General features: G+C 40.1%; 1 protein-coding gene and 1 long non-coding RNA gene across 5 annotated transcripts in view; one reads left to right on the forward strand and one right to left on the reverse strand.

Moving 5' to 3' along the window:
* Positions 1-8,703: 8,703 nt before the first annotated feature.
* LOC134139093 (uncharacterized) lies at positions 8,704-14,870 on the reverse strand. Of its 2 annotated transcripts, XR_009958064.1 has the most exons (4): positions 14,755-14,870; positions 13,405-13,537; positions 9,298-9,444; positions 8,704-8,887 (listed from the first exon to the last, which is right to left on the reverse strand). It is a non-coding gene; the product is annotated as an uncharacterized LOC134139093 (long non-coding RNA). The 2 variants fall into 2 exon arrangements; XR_009958063.1 differs by lacking the exon at positions 14,755-14,870 and having other exon boundaries at positions 13,405-13,600.
* Positions 14,871-14,981: 111 nt separating this feature from the next.
* PPP3R1 (protein phosphatase 3 regulatory subunit B, alpha) overlaps positions 14,982-18,542 on the forward strand; it is a 41,085-nt gene continuing 37,524 nt past the window's right edge. For 2 of the 3 annotated variants that reach the window (XM_062571406.1, XM_062571405.1), the window contains exon 1: positions 14,982-15,186. Coding sequence is in view for 2 of the 3 variants with exons in the window: in XM_062571405.1 (XP_062427389.1) it covers positions 15,184-15,186 (3 nt within the window). In the remaining variant the exon portion in view is untranslated. Of the gene's footprint in view, positions 15,187-17,389; positions 17,426-18,542 lie in introns of all 3 variants that reach the window. The other variant, XM_062571404.1, reaches the window with a different exon arrangement.

Here is an 18,542-nt window from a genome sequence, read left to right on the forward strand (position 1 = left end):
GCTCAGCCTTTCAAGCCATTCAATGCAAGAGGAATGAAAACTCAAAAATGCCAATAACAACATTCTTTTTACCACTGATGCCAAAAATTTGATCTGCAGAGATTTTGTAGGAGGCTACCAGATCAATCTGGCTCCTAGAAGAAAATCTTACACAGTACTAACACCACATATGGAAAGCTGTAGACTTCAATTTTCTTAGATCTATGCTCTTTTTCAAACAGTACTCAGAACATGCACAAAATGTTTTTATTAGAGCTGCAGTCAAGGACATATCAGCTGTAATGAAACAGTAAAATGTAACTGCTGCCAACAACATTCTGGTTTGGTCTTCAGTAAGCTGAGTTTCTGCCCAACATCCACTTGCTATCAGGCTCCCATACACTAAGCTGCTTCTTCAAGAGCCTTTAAAGTTTGTTTTGCTTTTACTGCAACTCTTGACTATGCAGTTGTGCAGCAGTAAACATGACCTTAACACAGAGTAGAAGTTTGGCAACAACTAGATTGCAAATGCAATCTATAACAGCCAAAGAAGTTAACCATGCCAAAAGCAGAGTTACAGCTCTTAAAAACTCAGACTATAAATGGCTATACAAGATCACATTTCACACTGCAACTTGCTAGCATGGTTAACTCTAGTACTGTGTTACACCTGTAAATCATTTATCTTTTTGCAGATGCTATTACCTGACCTTCCTCAAAACAGGTACCAGTACAGGGAAAACAATAAATCTGTGGTACCACTCAAAACATACATTGGTAAGCAATTGTGTAAGTCTCCACGGGATCAGGACCTTGGATGGTGAAGTGATTTAAAGTATGCTGGAAAATAAAACAGCATTGTAATTTTAAAGGCTCCGAATGAAGTCCTGGCTAGTGTAGCAGACAAAAAACAAAAGCCCTCATCAAGTTTTTAGGATAAATGGTTTACAAGCTTGGTATGTAAAGTTTTGTTCAGTAAAATGTAGTCAGAAAACAGAATCTCTTCTTATGTTTTATATGGCAGAGTTAGCAGCCCAGAAAGAGACACACCTGTGATTTATTTACAAATAGGCTACAGAAATAACCAGCTACTATCCTTGCTGTTGTTACAAAGACAAGCTACAGTGAAAAGACGACGCTTCTTTGAAAGCAACTGTTCAGGTTGATATAAAAAGAACATAAAACTGAAGATAAAAAGATGCAATTAACTGATTGGAAGAGTAAAATCCACCTACTGAAGTGAATAAAATCTCTGATAAAATACCATGGCCAGTCTTCAGACATTAACAGAAGGCAGGTCAGTATATGAGAACGGATGTTAAATTTCCATTCTTTTCGCATTTTCTTTTCTCAGAAAATCACTTCAATGTAGGCAATAAGAATACCAGGCTCAGGAATATATAGCTAGAGTCACAAAATCACTTTGAAATTAATATAGTTTGAGTACCCTCTCATTCAAACTGACTGAAATCCTAAGCCAATTCCTGTTTTTCAGTGATTTCAACTATGGCATAGGGAGGCCCTAACCAAGTAGCTTCAGCAGCAACTTCACAATCAGCTTAAGCTGGTGCTGTCACAGACAGACGCTGGCCCTTCTCACGCTTCTCAATCTCATGTTCTTCCCAGTGCCTCACTAGTGCTCATGCAATCATGCGGTCAGACAGATTAGAAAGCTGATTTGGTGTAAACTAACTCTCAGGAGGTTATTTTTCAGCCAGATTCGCTGTCAGGTACCACCACCCGTGCAGCCATAGGAATACTAACACCGGCACAGGAGAGAGGTCAGGAATGTACAGCAGCATTTAGCTGTGCCTCAACCAGCTGTGAAACTGCACCTTCAGACAGAAGCTTAGGCCTCGGCTCACTACAGTATTTGCAACCCTGTTAAGCAAAACACTGTGACTTGAGGCCTCAGTTACTATGGTGATGAGCAGAGAATAAATGTTTATATATAATTAGATAAATTCTTCCTTCAAAGAAACAGTTGTCCTTCTCGCAGGCAGCTTTTTTTTTTTTTTTTTTTTTTAAAAAAAAAAGCTAAGCAGATGTAAAAAATGTGTTAAAATTTTAAAGGTTAATGAACACTGTTACTCATTGGTAAATTAATGACAGTTTAAACCGATAGCAAGAATTAACAAAAAGCACATGGGAAATATTAGTCAATAAGAATCCTGGCTCTTCTGAAAATTAAACTGCTTAAGTCTCTAAAGACTAAGTCAATTTTTTTTAATACATGTTAAATGCTACTTATGAAAAATAGGAATGATTACTAAAACTAGATATTATTATTTAGGCTTAAAAAGGTTAAGTCACAGTTTTATTTGAATCAAAAATGAATTCATGAGTCTTTCTTCTTCTTTCTTCTATGCACTTCACTAAATCACCCTTACTTGTAAAATACAGGCAGCATTTTGTAACTCGAAGCTTACTGTAAAAATGGCAAGCTCATATAAACAGGATAATTTAGTTAAAATACTTGGTTCATAAACTCACAATAACTAGCTGACTTTCTCCTCCAAAAGAGGAAACAGTAATTACAGTAGAATCATCCACCACAAAGATGAATATTCTGCTCAAAGTTTTGAAAAACCTTTGCCAGAATATTCATGTTTAGTTTGGACTTTTCTTTTTTTTTTTTTTCCTAAATAAGAAAATCCAGCCCTAAGATCTCACCACCTGAGTCTATATAGTACTCTGAGCAGCTAAAAATAAATGAATTTAAGGAAGTGCTAAATTCAGAGTAGATAAGGAGATGACCTCCTAGGATCAAAGCGTGCAGAAACTACTGATGGAGTTACTCAAACCCCCAAATCCTCCCCAAACAAAAACACCTGCCAAAATAGAGAACAAATGTTACCAGCTGATGAACTACACAGTTCTTTCCACTACAGTGCCATCTGTTGCCAGTTCTTCCCTGTCCATGTGCACCAGATTCCCTCTAACTCTCAGCAGGACACAGACCCAGTCCTGGTCTCAAAAGTCTCCCAGAACGGAGTCCTGCTTTACCCACCCTGTGCACGTCAATAACCACAGCTGTCGTCGGAGGTGAAGTTTGGCAACAGTGGGCAAGAAGCTTCTTCTCCCAGCCACGTTAGCACTTTCTTTCACTAAAACTTCTCGCCACTTCTCTGTCAAAATAACCACATACGTATTCACTCTGTAACTCAATTGCCAAAATAATCAACGTTATAGGACGGATAACATTTTAAGAACTAGGTTAGGAAGCAACCACATGCAGCTTCATGCAGGTAGATCGTAGGGCAGAAACTTCCAGCAAAGGGGCAGCAAAACCAGGGTACTTCTCCTGCAGCACAGCAACATTCAGAACACACATCTGGCACCTACCCACACATAATCTAGTGGGAAAGAACAGCAAGTTCCTCTGGGTCACATGCAAGTATCTTACTGAACACAAGGCAGGTATGAGAGGGAAGGAATTCCGCTTGGAATCTGAACATCTGTTACGAGATCATCAGTATTGAAAAAAAACTTCTCAAACACTAAGGTTTACAGTTCTAGCTATTTTCCATCAACAGATTTTTAAAATTTAAAGTTGCTGAACTGTGGAAGTGACAAGTATTTATATATATTTATAGAAGCAATCCTTATATCAATTTTGTTTCTAGCCATAGTTGAGGGAGCAGGGTATTAGATCAAACTAAAGCTCCATTTATCCTCAAAAACTGTATCTTACTATCAATTCACACAAGATTCATTAATGGTTACAAGATAACTCACAGCAAGGAAACATGGACTCTAATGATAAGCAATCTTAGAGATCTTATTTTCAAATCTGAAACAGTAATTTAAGTTTACTTGAATATCTTTACTTTAAAAAATTGTATTCACCACAGATTTAGGTTGTTGGATTAAAGTAGAGAAAATACATAGGTTTTAAGTCTTTTCCTTTTGTAATACCTGAAAATTTGTTAGTGAGCTGCTCTGATCATCTCTTTTATGAAGATTTTTGTGGATAATCAAAAAAATCATCCTAAAATTATTGATACTACTTTGAAACTTTTCTAAATCAAGAGGAGTGCTTAAAAATGTTCATTTTCCCCTATAGAAAAATTATTGAGACTGAAAAGTCAAATGATGTCAGACATATACTGTATCATACCTATATTATCTGTATATTATGTACTTTTTCATAAATAATTATGTATTAGGTGAATACATAGTGTGTTTACAAATGCATTACATATTTGTATAAGAGTTTCTGAATTCTCTGTCTAGTATTGCTATTGCCTTACTACTATTTCAAAAGTGGCCATCAGGTTTACATGCCCAGCTGAGATACCTAGTGTGTAAGATCATAGGGCAAATGAATGACAAACTTGGTGGTAAAAACACTCTGTTTAAACTCACTGATGCAAGACAAATATTTAGCTGAAGTGTCCCAAAATGACAACCAGAAAAGCATGTATACTAGAAAACTTATCTTAGACCTTCGCCATTCATGGGGTCAACACTTCATAGACATTCAGATGATGGATCTGTCAACAGCTGTAGCAAAAAATCATTGCAATTCTTGGTCACTGTGATTGATCGAGGTTTGGCATCCCTACCTCTACAGGAATCTTAGTACCTTAGTTCTTGGTAGTCCCACAAAACAAAATAGGGTTAATAAGGTATAGGACAAACCTTAGGCAAATTAAGAATGTCACGTACTCTTCTGTAGCCTTCATCGCTATGGCAGGAGGGAGTAACACATCACTGCAGATGACATTAGGACAAAAATGCCCACAGCTTGTGGTTTCTGAACGGTTCAATCACACAATTGATGCGTAGCCCCAAGTCAGGACCATACACATGGAGACATTCGGGCTGCTGGATAGCCTATACCCAACCTGCAAGCAGGGGGGGGAGGTCAGCAGGGGCTGCTAACAGCTCTCAGAATGCAAACATCCCCAAACCTTCATATTAGAGCCACAGGAGAAGACGGAATGATGGAAAGGCTGGCTACTCATGAATGAAGATCTGAGCAACACCTAGCCTGACTGCAACGATGCCTAGGATTGATAATTTTACACTTCCAGTTTGTTCTGTAGCATCAGACAGATGTATGTAAACAGTCATAATAGACACCCACATACTCAGAACAAGATAAATGTACAAGCTAACCAACCAGTAGACTGGCCACTTAAGCAGTAACAAGTGCACTGAATGTTACTGCAATATCAATAAACTAAAGCATTTACCATCGGGGAGGGGAGTCCTTCCTTAACTAAGCATTATACAAACAAGATACTTAACACAGTGCAAAAAAAAAAAAAAAAAAAAAAAGAAAAACAAAAAAAACCATATTCCTAATTCTGGAGTTACATTAATGCCTTTTTTTTCCCTTATATACATTTTGCCCCACATAAACATTACTCAAAAGATAGCATAGTTTGTGGTTAAGCTGTATTTTAGTTTAGTTACAAATGAACCAGAGATCCCACTGCTTTAGAAGATTTCAGGTCTGACTTTGCTTTGATGATGGATGTTTTCCATTTTAATACCACACAGATATTTTTCATTTCAAGCTTTAATGGCCTTAAACATCCTCTGTTCACCTCTAGCATTTTCAAGGACCTTGACCTTCTGTTGCTCCACAGGAGAAGGTCAAGTTTTACACTGTATCCAAAGGCTTCCAAGTGTTGACAAGCAGGTTATCCTGAGAATGGCTTCCCTGGTGAATTCATCTAAAATAGGCTCTATTTAGTGCATTTGCAACAGCAGTGCTGAAAAACAAAACAAACCCACCCCCCATAGACCTTTGACAGCCCACAAAAGAACGGCTACAGGTTGATCCATACCAGAAGTAACTTTCTATTTATGCTTCTGACTGCAGACATTTTTTTTTTTTTAAAGCCCTCATTTGCATTGGCCAAGTTCTCTTACCTTTCTAGATGTACCAACATGCGGCGTGAGAGGATGCTCCCAGCTTCCTTCCCCACCCCAATCTGGTGCCAGTTGCAGGCAGTCTGCATTCCTGCGCCTCACACTCAGAAGGAGAGGATGTCAACACTTTGGAGAATAAGGCCTGCTTGGGCACCAGGATCTTGAGAAACAAAGCCTGCTCTCACAGCTGAGACAGTGTTAATTATTGTGGTCTGGAATTACCTCCTCCTCCGGACTTTGAGAGAAAATAACTGCTTTTACTGCTGGAGCAGTGTTAATCATTGTAGACTGGAACTAACTCCTTACACCAGCTCTGGGATCTCTCCCTGGGACAACCACTGCAAGAGTGAAGAAGTCATTTGCAGTCACTCAAACTCCTTTCTTCAGTAGTGCTGAAGAGTGCACAAGGCAGTGAGCCTGCTGTTGGGGGTGTTCGGCCACTCCTCAGGACTGTGGGTGCGATCATCATAGCAACGATGGAGAGTTGAACCTGCAGCAGCCAAAAGGCTGCGTGGACAGAACTGCAATTGGCCTCACAACTCCACCTCCACCTTCCCCTGAAGCGTATAAATAGGTTGGCCCTGGAGGCTGTCTTGGGTTCTTCATTGGTGACAGCAGGTCTGCCAACTTGCGGAACCCCTCAGGACGGTGACATCCTCCCACAGTTACTTCTCTGGGACTGAGTGTATGTTGGCCACTGACACAATGCGTGGATAGGATTAGTTGGAATTGGTTTGCGAAGTTCATTTGTTTGAGTAGTTGTAATTAGTATAAATTAGCTAGCTTTGTTTACTGAGTAGTTGCTGTTAGCATAACTTTTAATGTAATTATAAAGTAAATATTCTTATTAACAGAAACTTAGCTCAACTAGAATTGCTGCTTTGTACCATTGTAACTTGTGCAGTAAATTTTGATCTTTGACAGAAGTTGTAGAGTCATGCACTAAATCTCCTTCCTCCCCCTCCCTCATGCCCCATGAAAGCCACGTAGTCCGGGACTGTAAGGTAGTTGGTCATCCCTTGAGATGTGCCTTGCTATTGATGCTGACTGTCCCAGTCAGAAGAAGGGAGGGGGCTAATCTCAAGAGGATTACATCATTGCTCCTCTTTACCCCTCACTGCAGGGATACAGCACACAGCCACAGCGAATGAAAGCTCTCAATTTCTGCCTACTGAGGTCCAGTTCAAAGCATTGCTAGAGCTATAGAGGTTATATCCTGCAGGAAATGGTAACATTAATGACCTATATTTATACTTTGCTAGGTATGTTCAAATCAATAGCATGCTGCTTCACCATGCCATGAGGAATGTTTCTTAGAATGGTTTCTATTTGCAAGAGGGCCAGGACATTAAAATTTCCAGACATGGTCCATGCTTTTAGAGCTGCTGGTTAGCAACAGGGAGGTAGGGAAATGCCTCTGTGAGCACAAGTCAGCCAGAAAACTGCAAATTATGTTGATTAAAAAGCTAATGTAGTGTTTTTCATTCTAGTCCAATGGTACACAGTTGTGTACTTCACCTACCTGTGAAGTAGCTCTCCCTGGTGATTTTACTTATATCACTAAGTTATCACTAAGTCTGCAGAAACTTCAGCTGAAGGCAGAAATGGAAAGGTTCTTTACCAAATAATGGCCATTTTTCCAATATGTAAATAGTCTCATCTGGCTAGTATTATCTTGACAATGAATAACAAGCGCTACCCTCTTGTGTGTGGCATTGTTCTCTTAATCTTCTGTTTGGTTATACATACATACATACATACACACACCTACCTAAGCTACAAAATTTTTGTTCAATTCCCCATCAGTTAAAAAGAACTAGAGCTGCCACTGGTCTTATTCTTCCTGTCACAGACAAGGCTGAAGGAAGTTTGTTTTGAAACTAGATTTCACACTTAGGACAGTCTCAAGTATCTTATATTAAGGATATATACTGCTCGAACTAGGGACAACACATTCGAGATTATCAAGTGCTAAAATCTTCTAGGCTGTAGCCAATTCTAACAGTGGTTCTTTACAGTACAAAACCTAAAGTTTATTTCAGTGTGCAAAGCAGGCTGAAAAATGAAAAGACAACTTTTAAGAAGAACAGAACTCTTCCTTATTGACAGAAGGAAGAAACCAAGACTACTACATGACTAAGTCACCCAAAATTTCATGGTATTTATTTAGGAACTTCAGTTTCATTTTGCCTATCTTTTGCCTGAGTCAGACAGAGTAGTGTGTGTGGGGGGGGTGCTATGAAAATATAAGGAAAAACCTTTATTCTCACTTTTCTGAAAACTCCTTAGTAGCTCCTTTTGGAGAAGAAAAATCTCTGTCCAAGCAATTTTTTGCCAGAGAGTTAAGCAACAGCATGGTTGATCAGAAAAGAACCTTAAATTCACTGAAATTATAAAGCCATTTCACACCAGAAATTAGAAGGCATTTTGCCAAATATGCAAGAATCATGATTTACAATGTACCACAGTAACGAGCTGCACCCCATTACTGGCAAGTGCCTCTTAATTAGGCTGTCTGTTGCAATGCGGAGGCCCAAAGACTTAAATCACACTACATTTTCAGATAAACACAGATTACAGTGTGTCCAGCCAAGTTACAGCTCCTGTAAGGAATTCTTTACCTTCTGTGGAGAACAAGAGCTCCTGACAGGCATAACAGCTGTGCACAAGAAGATGCAGTCTTACGAACTCTTTTCTTCCAAGGAAGATGATGATGCCAGGAAACTGAATCTCTTTATTATTCCTAACTATGCAAAGCTCAAAGGACAAATATTTAGTGGTAGAATCTATATATTCCAGCATCAGGTTGAAAGGATGAGACCCAGGACATCCAAACAATTTGGATTCAGAATCTGAACCAGCTTTATGGGAACAAAATACAGAATCTTCAACCGGCAGTGTTAGAACAAACTGACTCTTGACACTGAAAGCAGCAGAGCAGGACTGCAACTTCACTCACCACCAAAGACCGGAGGCAATTTTCTAGCCCATGCTACAGATACCATGGTAGTTTTCAGGCATTCTGTAAGAGAAAGGCAGTATCCAATATGGCAAGTCATACACTGACAAAAAGGCACAGCTGATAGACTAGATCCTCTGCATCTCAAGAAAAGATCATCTTCCAGAACAGTCTTGCTATGTCTAAAGTAGTAAATCCTATCATAGCTATGAAAATATAGTTAATATTCTGCATTAGCACAAAATATGCACTGGATCCCTGGGAGTTCTCAGAGGCACTTCTGAGTTCCAGTGGCAGAAGATCACTTCCCGTGGCAATCACACTTAATTGGTATTTGGGGTTACATTACCTCCTCTTTCTCAAACTGAAACTACAAACCACACAGTCCACAGTATATTCTGTCTACAGAGTCCCTACATAGCACAGAATGGGAAATCATACAAGCAGTGCTCAGAAAAAGAAAGATTACTTACCTCAGTCTGGTCTCATCTCCACAGTCAAGATTGGTCATGGAGGCCTTGAACATGCACATTGTTAATGATATACATGATCAAATTGCATCACACTTATTTTCCTTAAAAGTGTTAACAGCTTATTTCATTTTCACACAGATGATGGCACTGTAAATGAAGACAGGCAGAATATTAGGGCATTGAGATCACAGCAATGAAAGCTATGGAAAAATGCACAGCTAAGGTGGTTGCCGTTTACAATATTATACAATAGACAGCACTTGTTACAGCAATTCTCTTACTTGTCTGTGATCACAGAAAGGGTTAATGCTTCACTACGTTCATTAAACTACACAGCACATATACTGGTATATTAAAAGGTAGTTCAGTCAAAGCAACATTTATTTTCACTAGTGTCAAAAGAGTCAGGTTACTTCTAGGTATTTACATATCATCCCCCAACTCACATTGTTGGCAGATCAAACAGTTTCCCAGCTTTCCCTCCACCACAAGGTGGGGGGGGGGGGAGGAGGAGAAAAGACATTTTGGCATTGTTTCTGTTCAAACTCTGTTGTTTCACTATTAATTTGTTGGTCTGATTGATATTTGAGTCATCACCTGCAAAATTGGCCAGAACCTGGACAAATCAGCCAACGCATGCTCAGTGATAAGACAGGTACCACTTTAAAATAATTCAAGTGACTGTTTCTACAATATCAAAGGTACATACATTAAAAGCTCGTTAATATCCTGCACAGGGCAATTTCTGCTATTTAATCACTACTGCAGGAAGATAAGACTATCATAGCTCAGACTGATGTATGTATATCCTTAGGAGAGTGAAACATAAACAATCCTTTGTAACTGAGCTAGACAAGCACAACAGTGAAAAAAAAATCAAACTGTATTCGTGCTTGCAGCATTTACTCCCAGTTGCTGTGAGCTCTTCGAGCAGTCAGCCCACTGTTCTTATCAGACTTCCCCAGAACAAATGTTTTTTTCAAAAAAAAATCAGCGAATTTTACCAATCTAAACTACAGCCGGATGCCATCACAAAATCTTCAACAGCTGCCAGACAAATAAGATCACTGTATTTAATTATTATGCCAACAGCATATTGTCAAGATAGATTGAGAATAAAAGGTTATATTTTTCTTGCAAATTGTTTCCATATATTTGTTCTGTGGAGAGCTACCTGATACAGTGATATAATTACAGGCACAGGGTCAAAGGCAGGGAAAGCATTTTTATCCCCAATTTAGCATAGCTAGCACTGACAAGTTTAGGAAAGCAAGCAAGCCCTGAAGTTTAAGAAATCAGAAGCCAACTCTTTCTAGCCCCGTTAAGAAAAAAATATATTTAGTGAATTGATTTTCAAACCTTGGCTATGAGCTCAAAATGTAACTGAAAAAATAATTCTACTATCAGGACATTTAATTCACAACACCTCAGGCACCATGTCCCCTGGAATCCACAAATCAAAACCACTTATAACAACAGTTTTAGTATATATAGACATGCTATAGATACCTATACCTCCACATCTGCTCTAACTAGCTGAACTCTACTGTCCTGCAGTAATGCAAAATGATCCAACAGTTACCAAAAAACATCATATTAACCTACAGCTTCATAAAGCTTCTGCAGTCCACACTGCTTCTAGTATTAAGAACAGCCTCATTCTTCATTTTTGAGGTAAGAGAGAAGCATTCTCCTGTGTCCCTAACCTTCTTATTTGACCTTTTTATCAGCTCTATCTTATTGGATCTGAAAAACATCATCTCCCTTGTCTACTAAATCTTGGCTTGAATTTACACATACATATACGCAAGAAAATAAGAACAGACTCCTTTTAATTTCTTTCAACCAAAAAGACAGATGTAGGTGTAAGAGAAATACAATGAGAAGTACTTTATCTTTCCATCCATTTGTCAGTTTTAGTCAGTACTATATATTTAGATTTGGTTATTATTCTACCTGTTATTGCAGATAAAATAAGATGAATAAATATGGTGCACCAGTTTTAAAGACTTAGGACTTCAGTACCTGCAGCAACAGGGCAATTCAATTCAAACATTCTGAGAAGGACAGTTCTCATTTCTGTCTAGAAAGCCTTCCTCTTTTGCTGATAATACACTGCATCCTTCCTCCTTCCCCCACCCCAGTAGCTAAAGGCACTTTTCTTCAAAGTCAGGTCATAAAAGGTGTTTTCTTTTCCTGTTAAAGTGTTACAGAATGAGAGTTTTTATATTTATTTTTATAAAATATAACAGGAGCCAATAAGAACACTTGTAAGCTTAAAAATGGCATATTTTTCAAGCTATACTGCACTGCTCTAAGAGTTTACCTGCTTTGCTGTGAAAAGCTGCTTATGGGCTGCTGTTTAGGGTCAGGACAGAAGATTATTTAATTAGGTGGCAGCCCTCACCCTGTGTTAACAGACACAGGAATACTCCATTCAAGATAAACTCAGGGACATTTGTGATAAGGGATGTATATATGAAGAACAGAACATGGCAAGATAAAGAAGGATATTCTCAGAGGATCATGGCAAGATAAAGAAGGATATTCTCAGAGGATCAAAGATACACATTGTACTAAAAAACAAGAAACTTAAAAGATAGATAACACACGACAAATCGCATTTAAGAACTACGCTGTGAAAAGAATTACAGCTAGAGGCTAGTCACACAACCATGCGCATGGAAGTTGTTTTCAAAGCATTAGGTCAGGCAAACCATATTATTATTGTTAATGTCACTTAAGAACGCAAATAGGTACATAGTTAACTTATCTGTTTATTTATCTGTAACTAAAAGGACTTTTAGTTATATGCAAAAACATAATTATTCTGAAGTTGAACTGTTATAATTATGCTACAAAGAAGCTTTACTAAGAGCCCGAAACTGACAAACTACAGAGTTGTCTGAAATTTATTCTAAAGATGTATTTAAATATCTATATTTGAAAAAAAAACTATTCAGAAATACAGATAATATAAAATGTTAAACACAAATCATAGTTTTGTACAGATTCTTAGCTTTACATACTAACAAATGTCATCTTGTATTTTAACCTCTTTTAGAAATCAGATATAAAAATAACACAGAAAAAGGAACTAAAATAAGTTAGCATGTCTTCACACTGTATCTAAAGTTTCAAAACTGCTGGCAATGGCATAACTGTATTAGAAGATAAAAAATGTATTGTTATAAGCTCTTGGCTGTTACTGCTTGAAACATAAAAAGGTAACAATTAAGGTATTGTATTCCTCATTTATGTTTATTTCTGTCCCATTATACTATGCAATAAAAATTCTAGCCACCTTCAACTTCAGTTAACTGATTTTGCTTCAGATTTGCATGTGCGAGGTAAGGCTGCAGTGAGAGAGAAGCATGCAGCAAGGCTTTTATACCAGGTTATTTTACATCAGAACTTTTCTTTTGGAGTTCTTGTAAGGCTTTGTTTGTTCGTTTGTTTGAATGTAGGGCCTAGTAAATTGTAATACTAGCTTTCAGTAAAATCTAGGAATGTTTTCTTCCTAGATGCCTTAGCTCCTGGTTTGTTTTCTAGAGAACTGCTGTCCTAACCACCTGCACTTGTTAACAAGCACAGTGCAAGACAACAAGAACTTCCTGGACCTCAGCCTGGATCAGACTATTTCATTCTGCATAACCTCTCACCTCGGCAAAGCCCAGGTTCTTACCACGTGGGCCTTTTTTGCTGATTTGCTATTAACTTAAAACTGAAAGCTACAGAGTAGCATTTGTTTTGCTTTCTTTCAGTGTGAATTACGTTTTATTTGCAGATACTTGTTCATCATCATGCTCCCCATTTACTTAGCTTTGCCAGATTTTTCCATATAACAGTGTCCCTAGTCTATGCTTTGTCTGCAACTCTTCTCAGTCAAGCTCACCTTTGTTTGCAGGGCATAAAGGCAAGCTGAATATCAGTTCCTGAACAGAATCTGAAGTATGTTTTTGTCTGTCATTAATAAATGGATAGTTCTTTTGAAACTGTTGATGTGTTTTGTTTCAATCTGTTAGATTAGAACTTTTAATATGTTCTTGAATTTCACGCAGAGGAAGTGAAATAAAAGATGAATATGCTTTTGTATAGGAGACTCACCATTCCTCCTAGCATTTAGATATTAGCATTTGATTTCGAGAGGCTCCGTTTCTCCAGAAACTCTTAAGTTAGCCTTAGGTAGTCTTAGACCAGCTCAGAGTCCCACAACAGGGCTACAATGATGAGGCAGTTCCTTTTCCAAGATGCCAAAAGGAGAAGAAATGGTCATTTTAGAATGGAAAGCCACACTCAACTATGATCCTAGAAAAAAGTAACTTGATTTTAATGTAATAATCTAGTGTCCCCTTCCCCACAAATAATGTTGCCGTCCTTGCTGAACTTGGCAGAACTGATTTGCACTTCCCTACCAAAGTATCTGGCTATTATAAGCCAAATATTAAATGTCTGAAAAACAACATCAACATGACACTGAATCTATTCTTTGGCAGTATTAACACAACAATATTTTATAGGTAATTGTTATTTTCACATCACCACTTCATTTGTCACAATGTTATGCACTATGTTATGATGCTTCAAAATAGTCACTAGAGTGAGCACAGAGAGAAGGGAAAAAGCAGCAAACTGAATGTAAAATTGACCCATCTCTACTATTTTACCTTACCCTTCATAGAGGTTTTAAAGGCATGATCTGGCCTACTTAAAACTTTACAACATATATATAGGTCATTCCCTGAGGCTCAGCCTTACTTCTGCAAAGTAGTTGCATTGTCCTAAATCTTGCCTCAAAAGGGCTGTTAAGACAGCATCTTTTATTTTGCACTTAACTGTATCAGTCATTTTATTTTACAGACTGATCAGCGCATGAAGTGTCACAAAACCAGACAGACACAGGAAGGCTTTTAAAAATAATCTGGTCAAGAAAATTCTGTTAGTTTTCTATAATTAACTATTGATACAGAAGAAACAAATTTCCTGAAAAGATGTAAAATACCGCATGCTCTCCAGTGTGGTCAGTTTTCCACAACATTACATTAGAAGAAGGCAAGTGCCAGAACAACAGGACACCTGCTCCCACACAGATCCCATAACCAAAGGCTCACACTGTGTCTTCCCTTTAGCTTTTTTTTTTTTTTTTTTTTTTTTTTTTTTTTTTTGCACATAGCAGAAGCAATGCTAGAAGTGAGAAAAGCAGCTAAAGCACTAAGGGCCCTGACCACAGTTTGAAGAGGAGCAGGAGGGGAAGAGGGCACGTGAGTGACTAACGACAACTGGAGGAGCTGAAGGGCCTCAAAGCACCTCGGGGCCCGCGAAGAGGAAGAGCCTCCTTGGGCAGGGAGGCCCAGGACAGGGTGGGAGCCTGCGCTCTCATTGGGCTCCATTTGCAGAGCCCCGTGCGCGGGCCCTCCCCGCGGCCGCTCGGCACACTCCCCACCTCGCTGCCTTTACCCCAGCACCCTTGGCGGCGAGGCAACCCCGCAAAGCGCCGGGAAGACTCTTCCCGTCCTGCCTCTACCGCTGCTGCCACCACCGCTGCCCCCTCACACACCGGCGGCCATTTTACACGCCCCTGCCGCCAGCTCGCGGACGTCACGCGCCAGCCCCGCCCCCCGCCCCGGGCCAAGGCGGCGCTGGGTGCCCGGATGTGGGAGGCGCCGCTCCTGGCTGCCGAGCGTTAGGGCTGCGCGCGCCCCCTCCCCTCCCCCTCGCCGCCTGCGCGCCGTTGTGGGTCAGCGCGAGCCACTGCAGCGAGGGGAAGCCGGCGGCGGCGGCGGGCCCGGGGCGCGGCGGCGGCGGCAGCGGCGCCGAGTGAGGGCAGCGAGGCCGGCGCTAGGTCGATTCAGTTGCGGGGGAGACTCCTGACGCCCACCCGCCACCATGGTGAGGACCCCCCCCCTTCCCCTCTCCTGCCCCCCTCGCCGAGCCCCCAGCCCAGGCCTGCCGGAATATTCCAGACCGCCTCCGGCCGCGGCGGGGGGGGGGGGGGGAGTGATGGCCCGGCCCGGCCCGGCCCGGCCCCCGCTGCCCCCATCTCCTCCGGCTCCCGCCCGGGGGCCGTCCGCGCCTCGCCGGGCTTCCCCGTCTGCTGTGCCCGTCCCGAGCAGCTCCGGGCGCCGGCGCGTCCCGCTGCCTGCCCTCCGCCGCCCACGGCCGCCGCCTCTGCCCCGCTCACCCCGCTGCCTCTCCGCCTACTCCCTGCGCTACCTCCCCCCGCTGCTCGCTCGCTCCCCCCCCCCCCCCCCACCCCGCCAAGTGCTTTTCTGCCTCCATTCCCACGTTATTTCTTCCCCTTTTCCTCCAGCACCTCCAGATATTCCCCCCCACACACACAACACGCACACAGACGCACTGCTTTCCCCCTAAATACGATTGCCCTCGTTCACTTCCAGCCCTTTCCCGAAATCCGGGGGTTCAGATGCTACGGCCTGCGCTTCATCTGTTTTCCAGATGTATCTGCATTGCCATAAGCGAACCCGTCGTTTCAGCAGCGGTGTCTTGCGGGGGTTGTTTTGCAATCTCAATAGGTTTCTCCTCCCCCCGCCCTTGGTGCAGCAGCGTTTTTCTGTTCATGTGCAGACCGGAAAGCTATAATGCACGTAGCCCATGGCAGGAGTGTGCTAGATTATACATGCTTTAATTGCACAGGTTTAAAAGCTAGCTCTTTAAATATGGTACGTGTGCGCGTTTTGAGGCTACAGAAGGAAGATATGCAGTATGTCCAGGTGTGTGTATTTGAGTTGCCCTGTTTTTTAAATCATGGCGATTTAAATTTCCCTTTTACTGCCGTAAAATTAGTCTAGAGCTACAGTATGGAGTCCTGTACTATTTTACGTCGACACTAGGGGTGTCTCCTACTTGCCACCACTGCCAAGAAATCAACGCCCTTTTTTAATAAACATTTATTTTAGCCTGCAGGAAGACTCTGGCAATATTTTGGTTCTAGAATTGGGGAATTACATGCACTTTGAATTTTTTCATTCTGACCTCTCGGAGTGCAAGGCCAGTTGCTTATTGCCATTTCACAGTAGACCTCATAGAACCCAGGAGCCAAAGATGGGTTCCCTTTTGTTTTTAAACAGAGGATTGCTATATATACTTTTTTAATATAAAGTTTTGGCAGAAGCTGCTTTATGCTCAAGCTTTCTTTGCATGTATTCTTTGATGTCTGTTAGATAAGTATTTGGAGAAATACTTCAAAATGTTTAGAGACTTGTTTTGTTTTGACTTGTGGGTTAAAATGATATGTTTACTGAATGCCTTCACGGAGTCATGGGCTACATTGAGACTGTTGGAAAAGAAAGCTCATATTTTGAAAACAAGGTATTAGTGAGATAAAGAGCTTGAAAACAAAAATTATGATTGGTGCTGATAGTTGCTATGAGTATGTAGATGGAGAGTGGTCATATTCCATGCAGTAGCTGGGCTCTTGCTGCCCTTAGTTGGGTCTTCTATGAAAATATTGTTCTCAGTGACTTCTCTGATGAGATGTGCTAACGTGCACAAGAGGAAAGAAAATGTTACTTAACAGTGGGATCTGTATTAGAGTGCTGCATAATGAATTTAGCTCTTATGTATGGGTAGCTATGATTAAGACAGAATGGAGAAAGAATCAAAATTATCCTAGAATCCTTTGCTACTAGAATAATAGCATATAATAATGTTCATTATTATTTTGTGATTCCTTAAGCAGTATTTCTATACAGTCAACTGGCATGCTTTAAATGCAGATGCATGAAAAAGCTACTCTGGATATTATTTTTGTCACTGAAAGTGTTTGCTAGAATAAGCAGTAACAACACCAGGAGACTTTTCACCATGGCTTTATTAGTACCCCATTTCTGATAACTTTAGAGGCCTTGTAGTTTGAAAACGAGGCTAAAACTAAGTAGCTGATAAGCATTAAAAAAAAAGAAAAGTGATTTAGGTTACTGTTATTTTTACTACCTTCATCTTGTGGATCTAATTTGGGAAGAGAAATAGAAATGAAATAGAAATAGGTTCTATTTCGACTTTTTTTTTCTTTCTATTTTTAATAGAGACCATTTTCACAGTTTGGAGTAACATTTCTTTTGTGTTCCTACAGGACCAGAGAGCTGGCAGTTAGATGGAGGAAAAAGAGGTGAATGTGCTGTTGTATTCATAATAGATATTTTAAGATAAAACATAAGTATTTAGTGAGTCAGTATAACCCTGAATGTTTTGGTATAGCTGTTTAAATTATTAAGAGTAATTTTTTAACAGGCAGAGAGTACTAAGTTGGTGAGTTTGTTACATAATGTTGGATGCAATGTTGATACGCTATTTCTGCCAGAGTTGATTTAGAAAATGCTATTCACAGAAACACTTGCTAGAAAAAGATAAATAGCATAGGTAGAGGATACTGAACAGTCTTGGTCTTGGATAAATTCCATTTTGTTCAAGCAGCCTATATTCTAATAGGGAATGCCTCACAGGGACTGATTCTTATCTAGCTTTTGAGCTTCATAGCTGCAAAACAGAATACAAAGAATTCCAGGAAAGTAAACCAAACCACTTTATGTAACATGCATATCTTTTTTAATAAGCTGAAAAGAATCTTTGGGAATCTTTTGAACAGACTGTTTTAAATCTGGACCCTACTACTGCTAACTCTGCTGAGAAGTTCTGATTCCCTTTGCTTGACTAGTGGCACTTAACACTACTTTAGTATTTTTCTCTAGCTGAAGTGATTCATTCACAGGCTGATCTAGAGCAGTGTTCGTAAGCTACTGAAGCGAAGGACTACCAAAACTTTTTCTGGGGGGGAAAAATAGCAAAACATCTTGAATCATTGTTTATTATTTGGCAGGGAGAGTGCTAAAATAAATGCTTGAGTGAAGAAAAAACTAGTTATTCTGTTGCAAAATGATAATTTCGCTGCTATCTTTACAATGATGCAGAATTGTTACAAAATTGAATTTACTATTTATCTTACTCCTGAGTGCAAGCTACAGGCAGAAGTGAGGAGCTGAGAAGCAATTGTATGGTCTGTCCTATAGACCACTGGTGGTTGATCTGCTACAGATGTAACTTGTCTACAATTCAAGCTGTGAAGCTCATGTGTAGGTCTTAAGGAAGAAGTACTTGGTAGGTTTATTTAAGGCAGTTTGCTTATTAAAAGCTTTTATTTTGGAAGTGATTGTAAAGAGGCATAAGTTTAGAGGCTAATCTGAATATGCGAATTTACTTAGCTCTCTGATCTTCAAAGGAAGACAGGG

The sequence above is a fragment of the Rhea pennata genome, chromosome 3, assembly GCF_028389875.1.
Source record: "Rhea pennata isolate bPtePen1 chromosome 3, bPtePen1.pri, whole genome shotgun sequence".
Taxonomy (NCBI): Eukaryota; Metazoa; Chordata; class Aves; order Rheiformes; family Rheidae; genus Rhea; species Rhea pennata.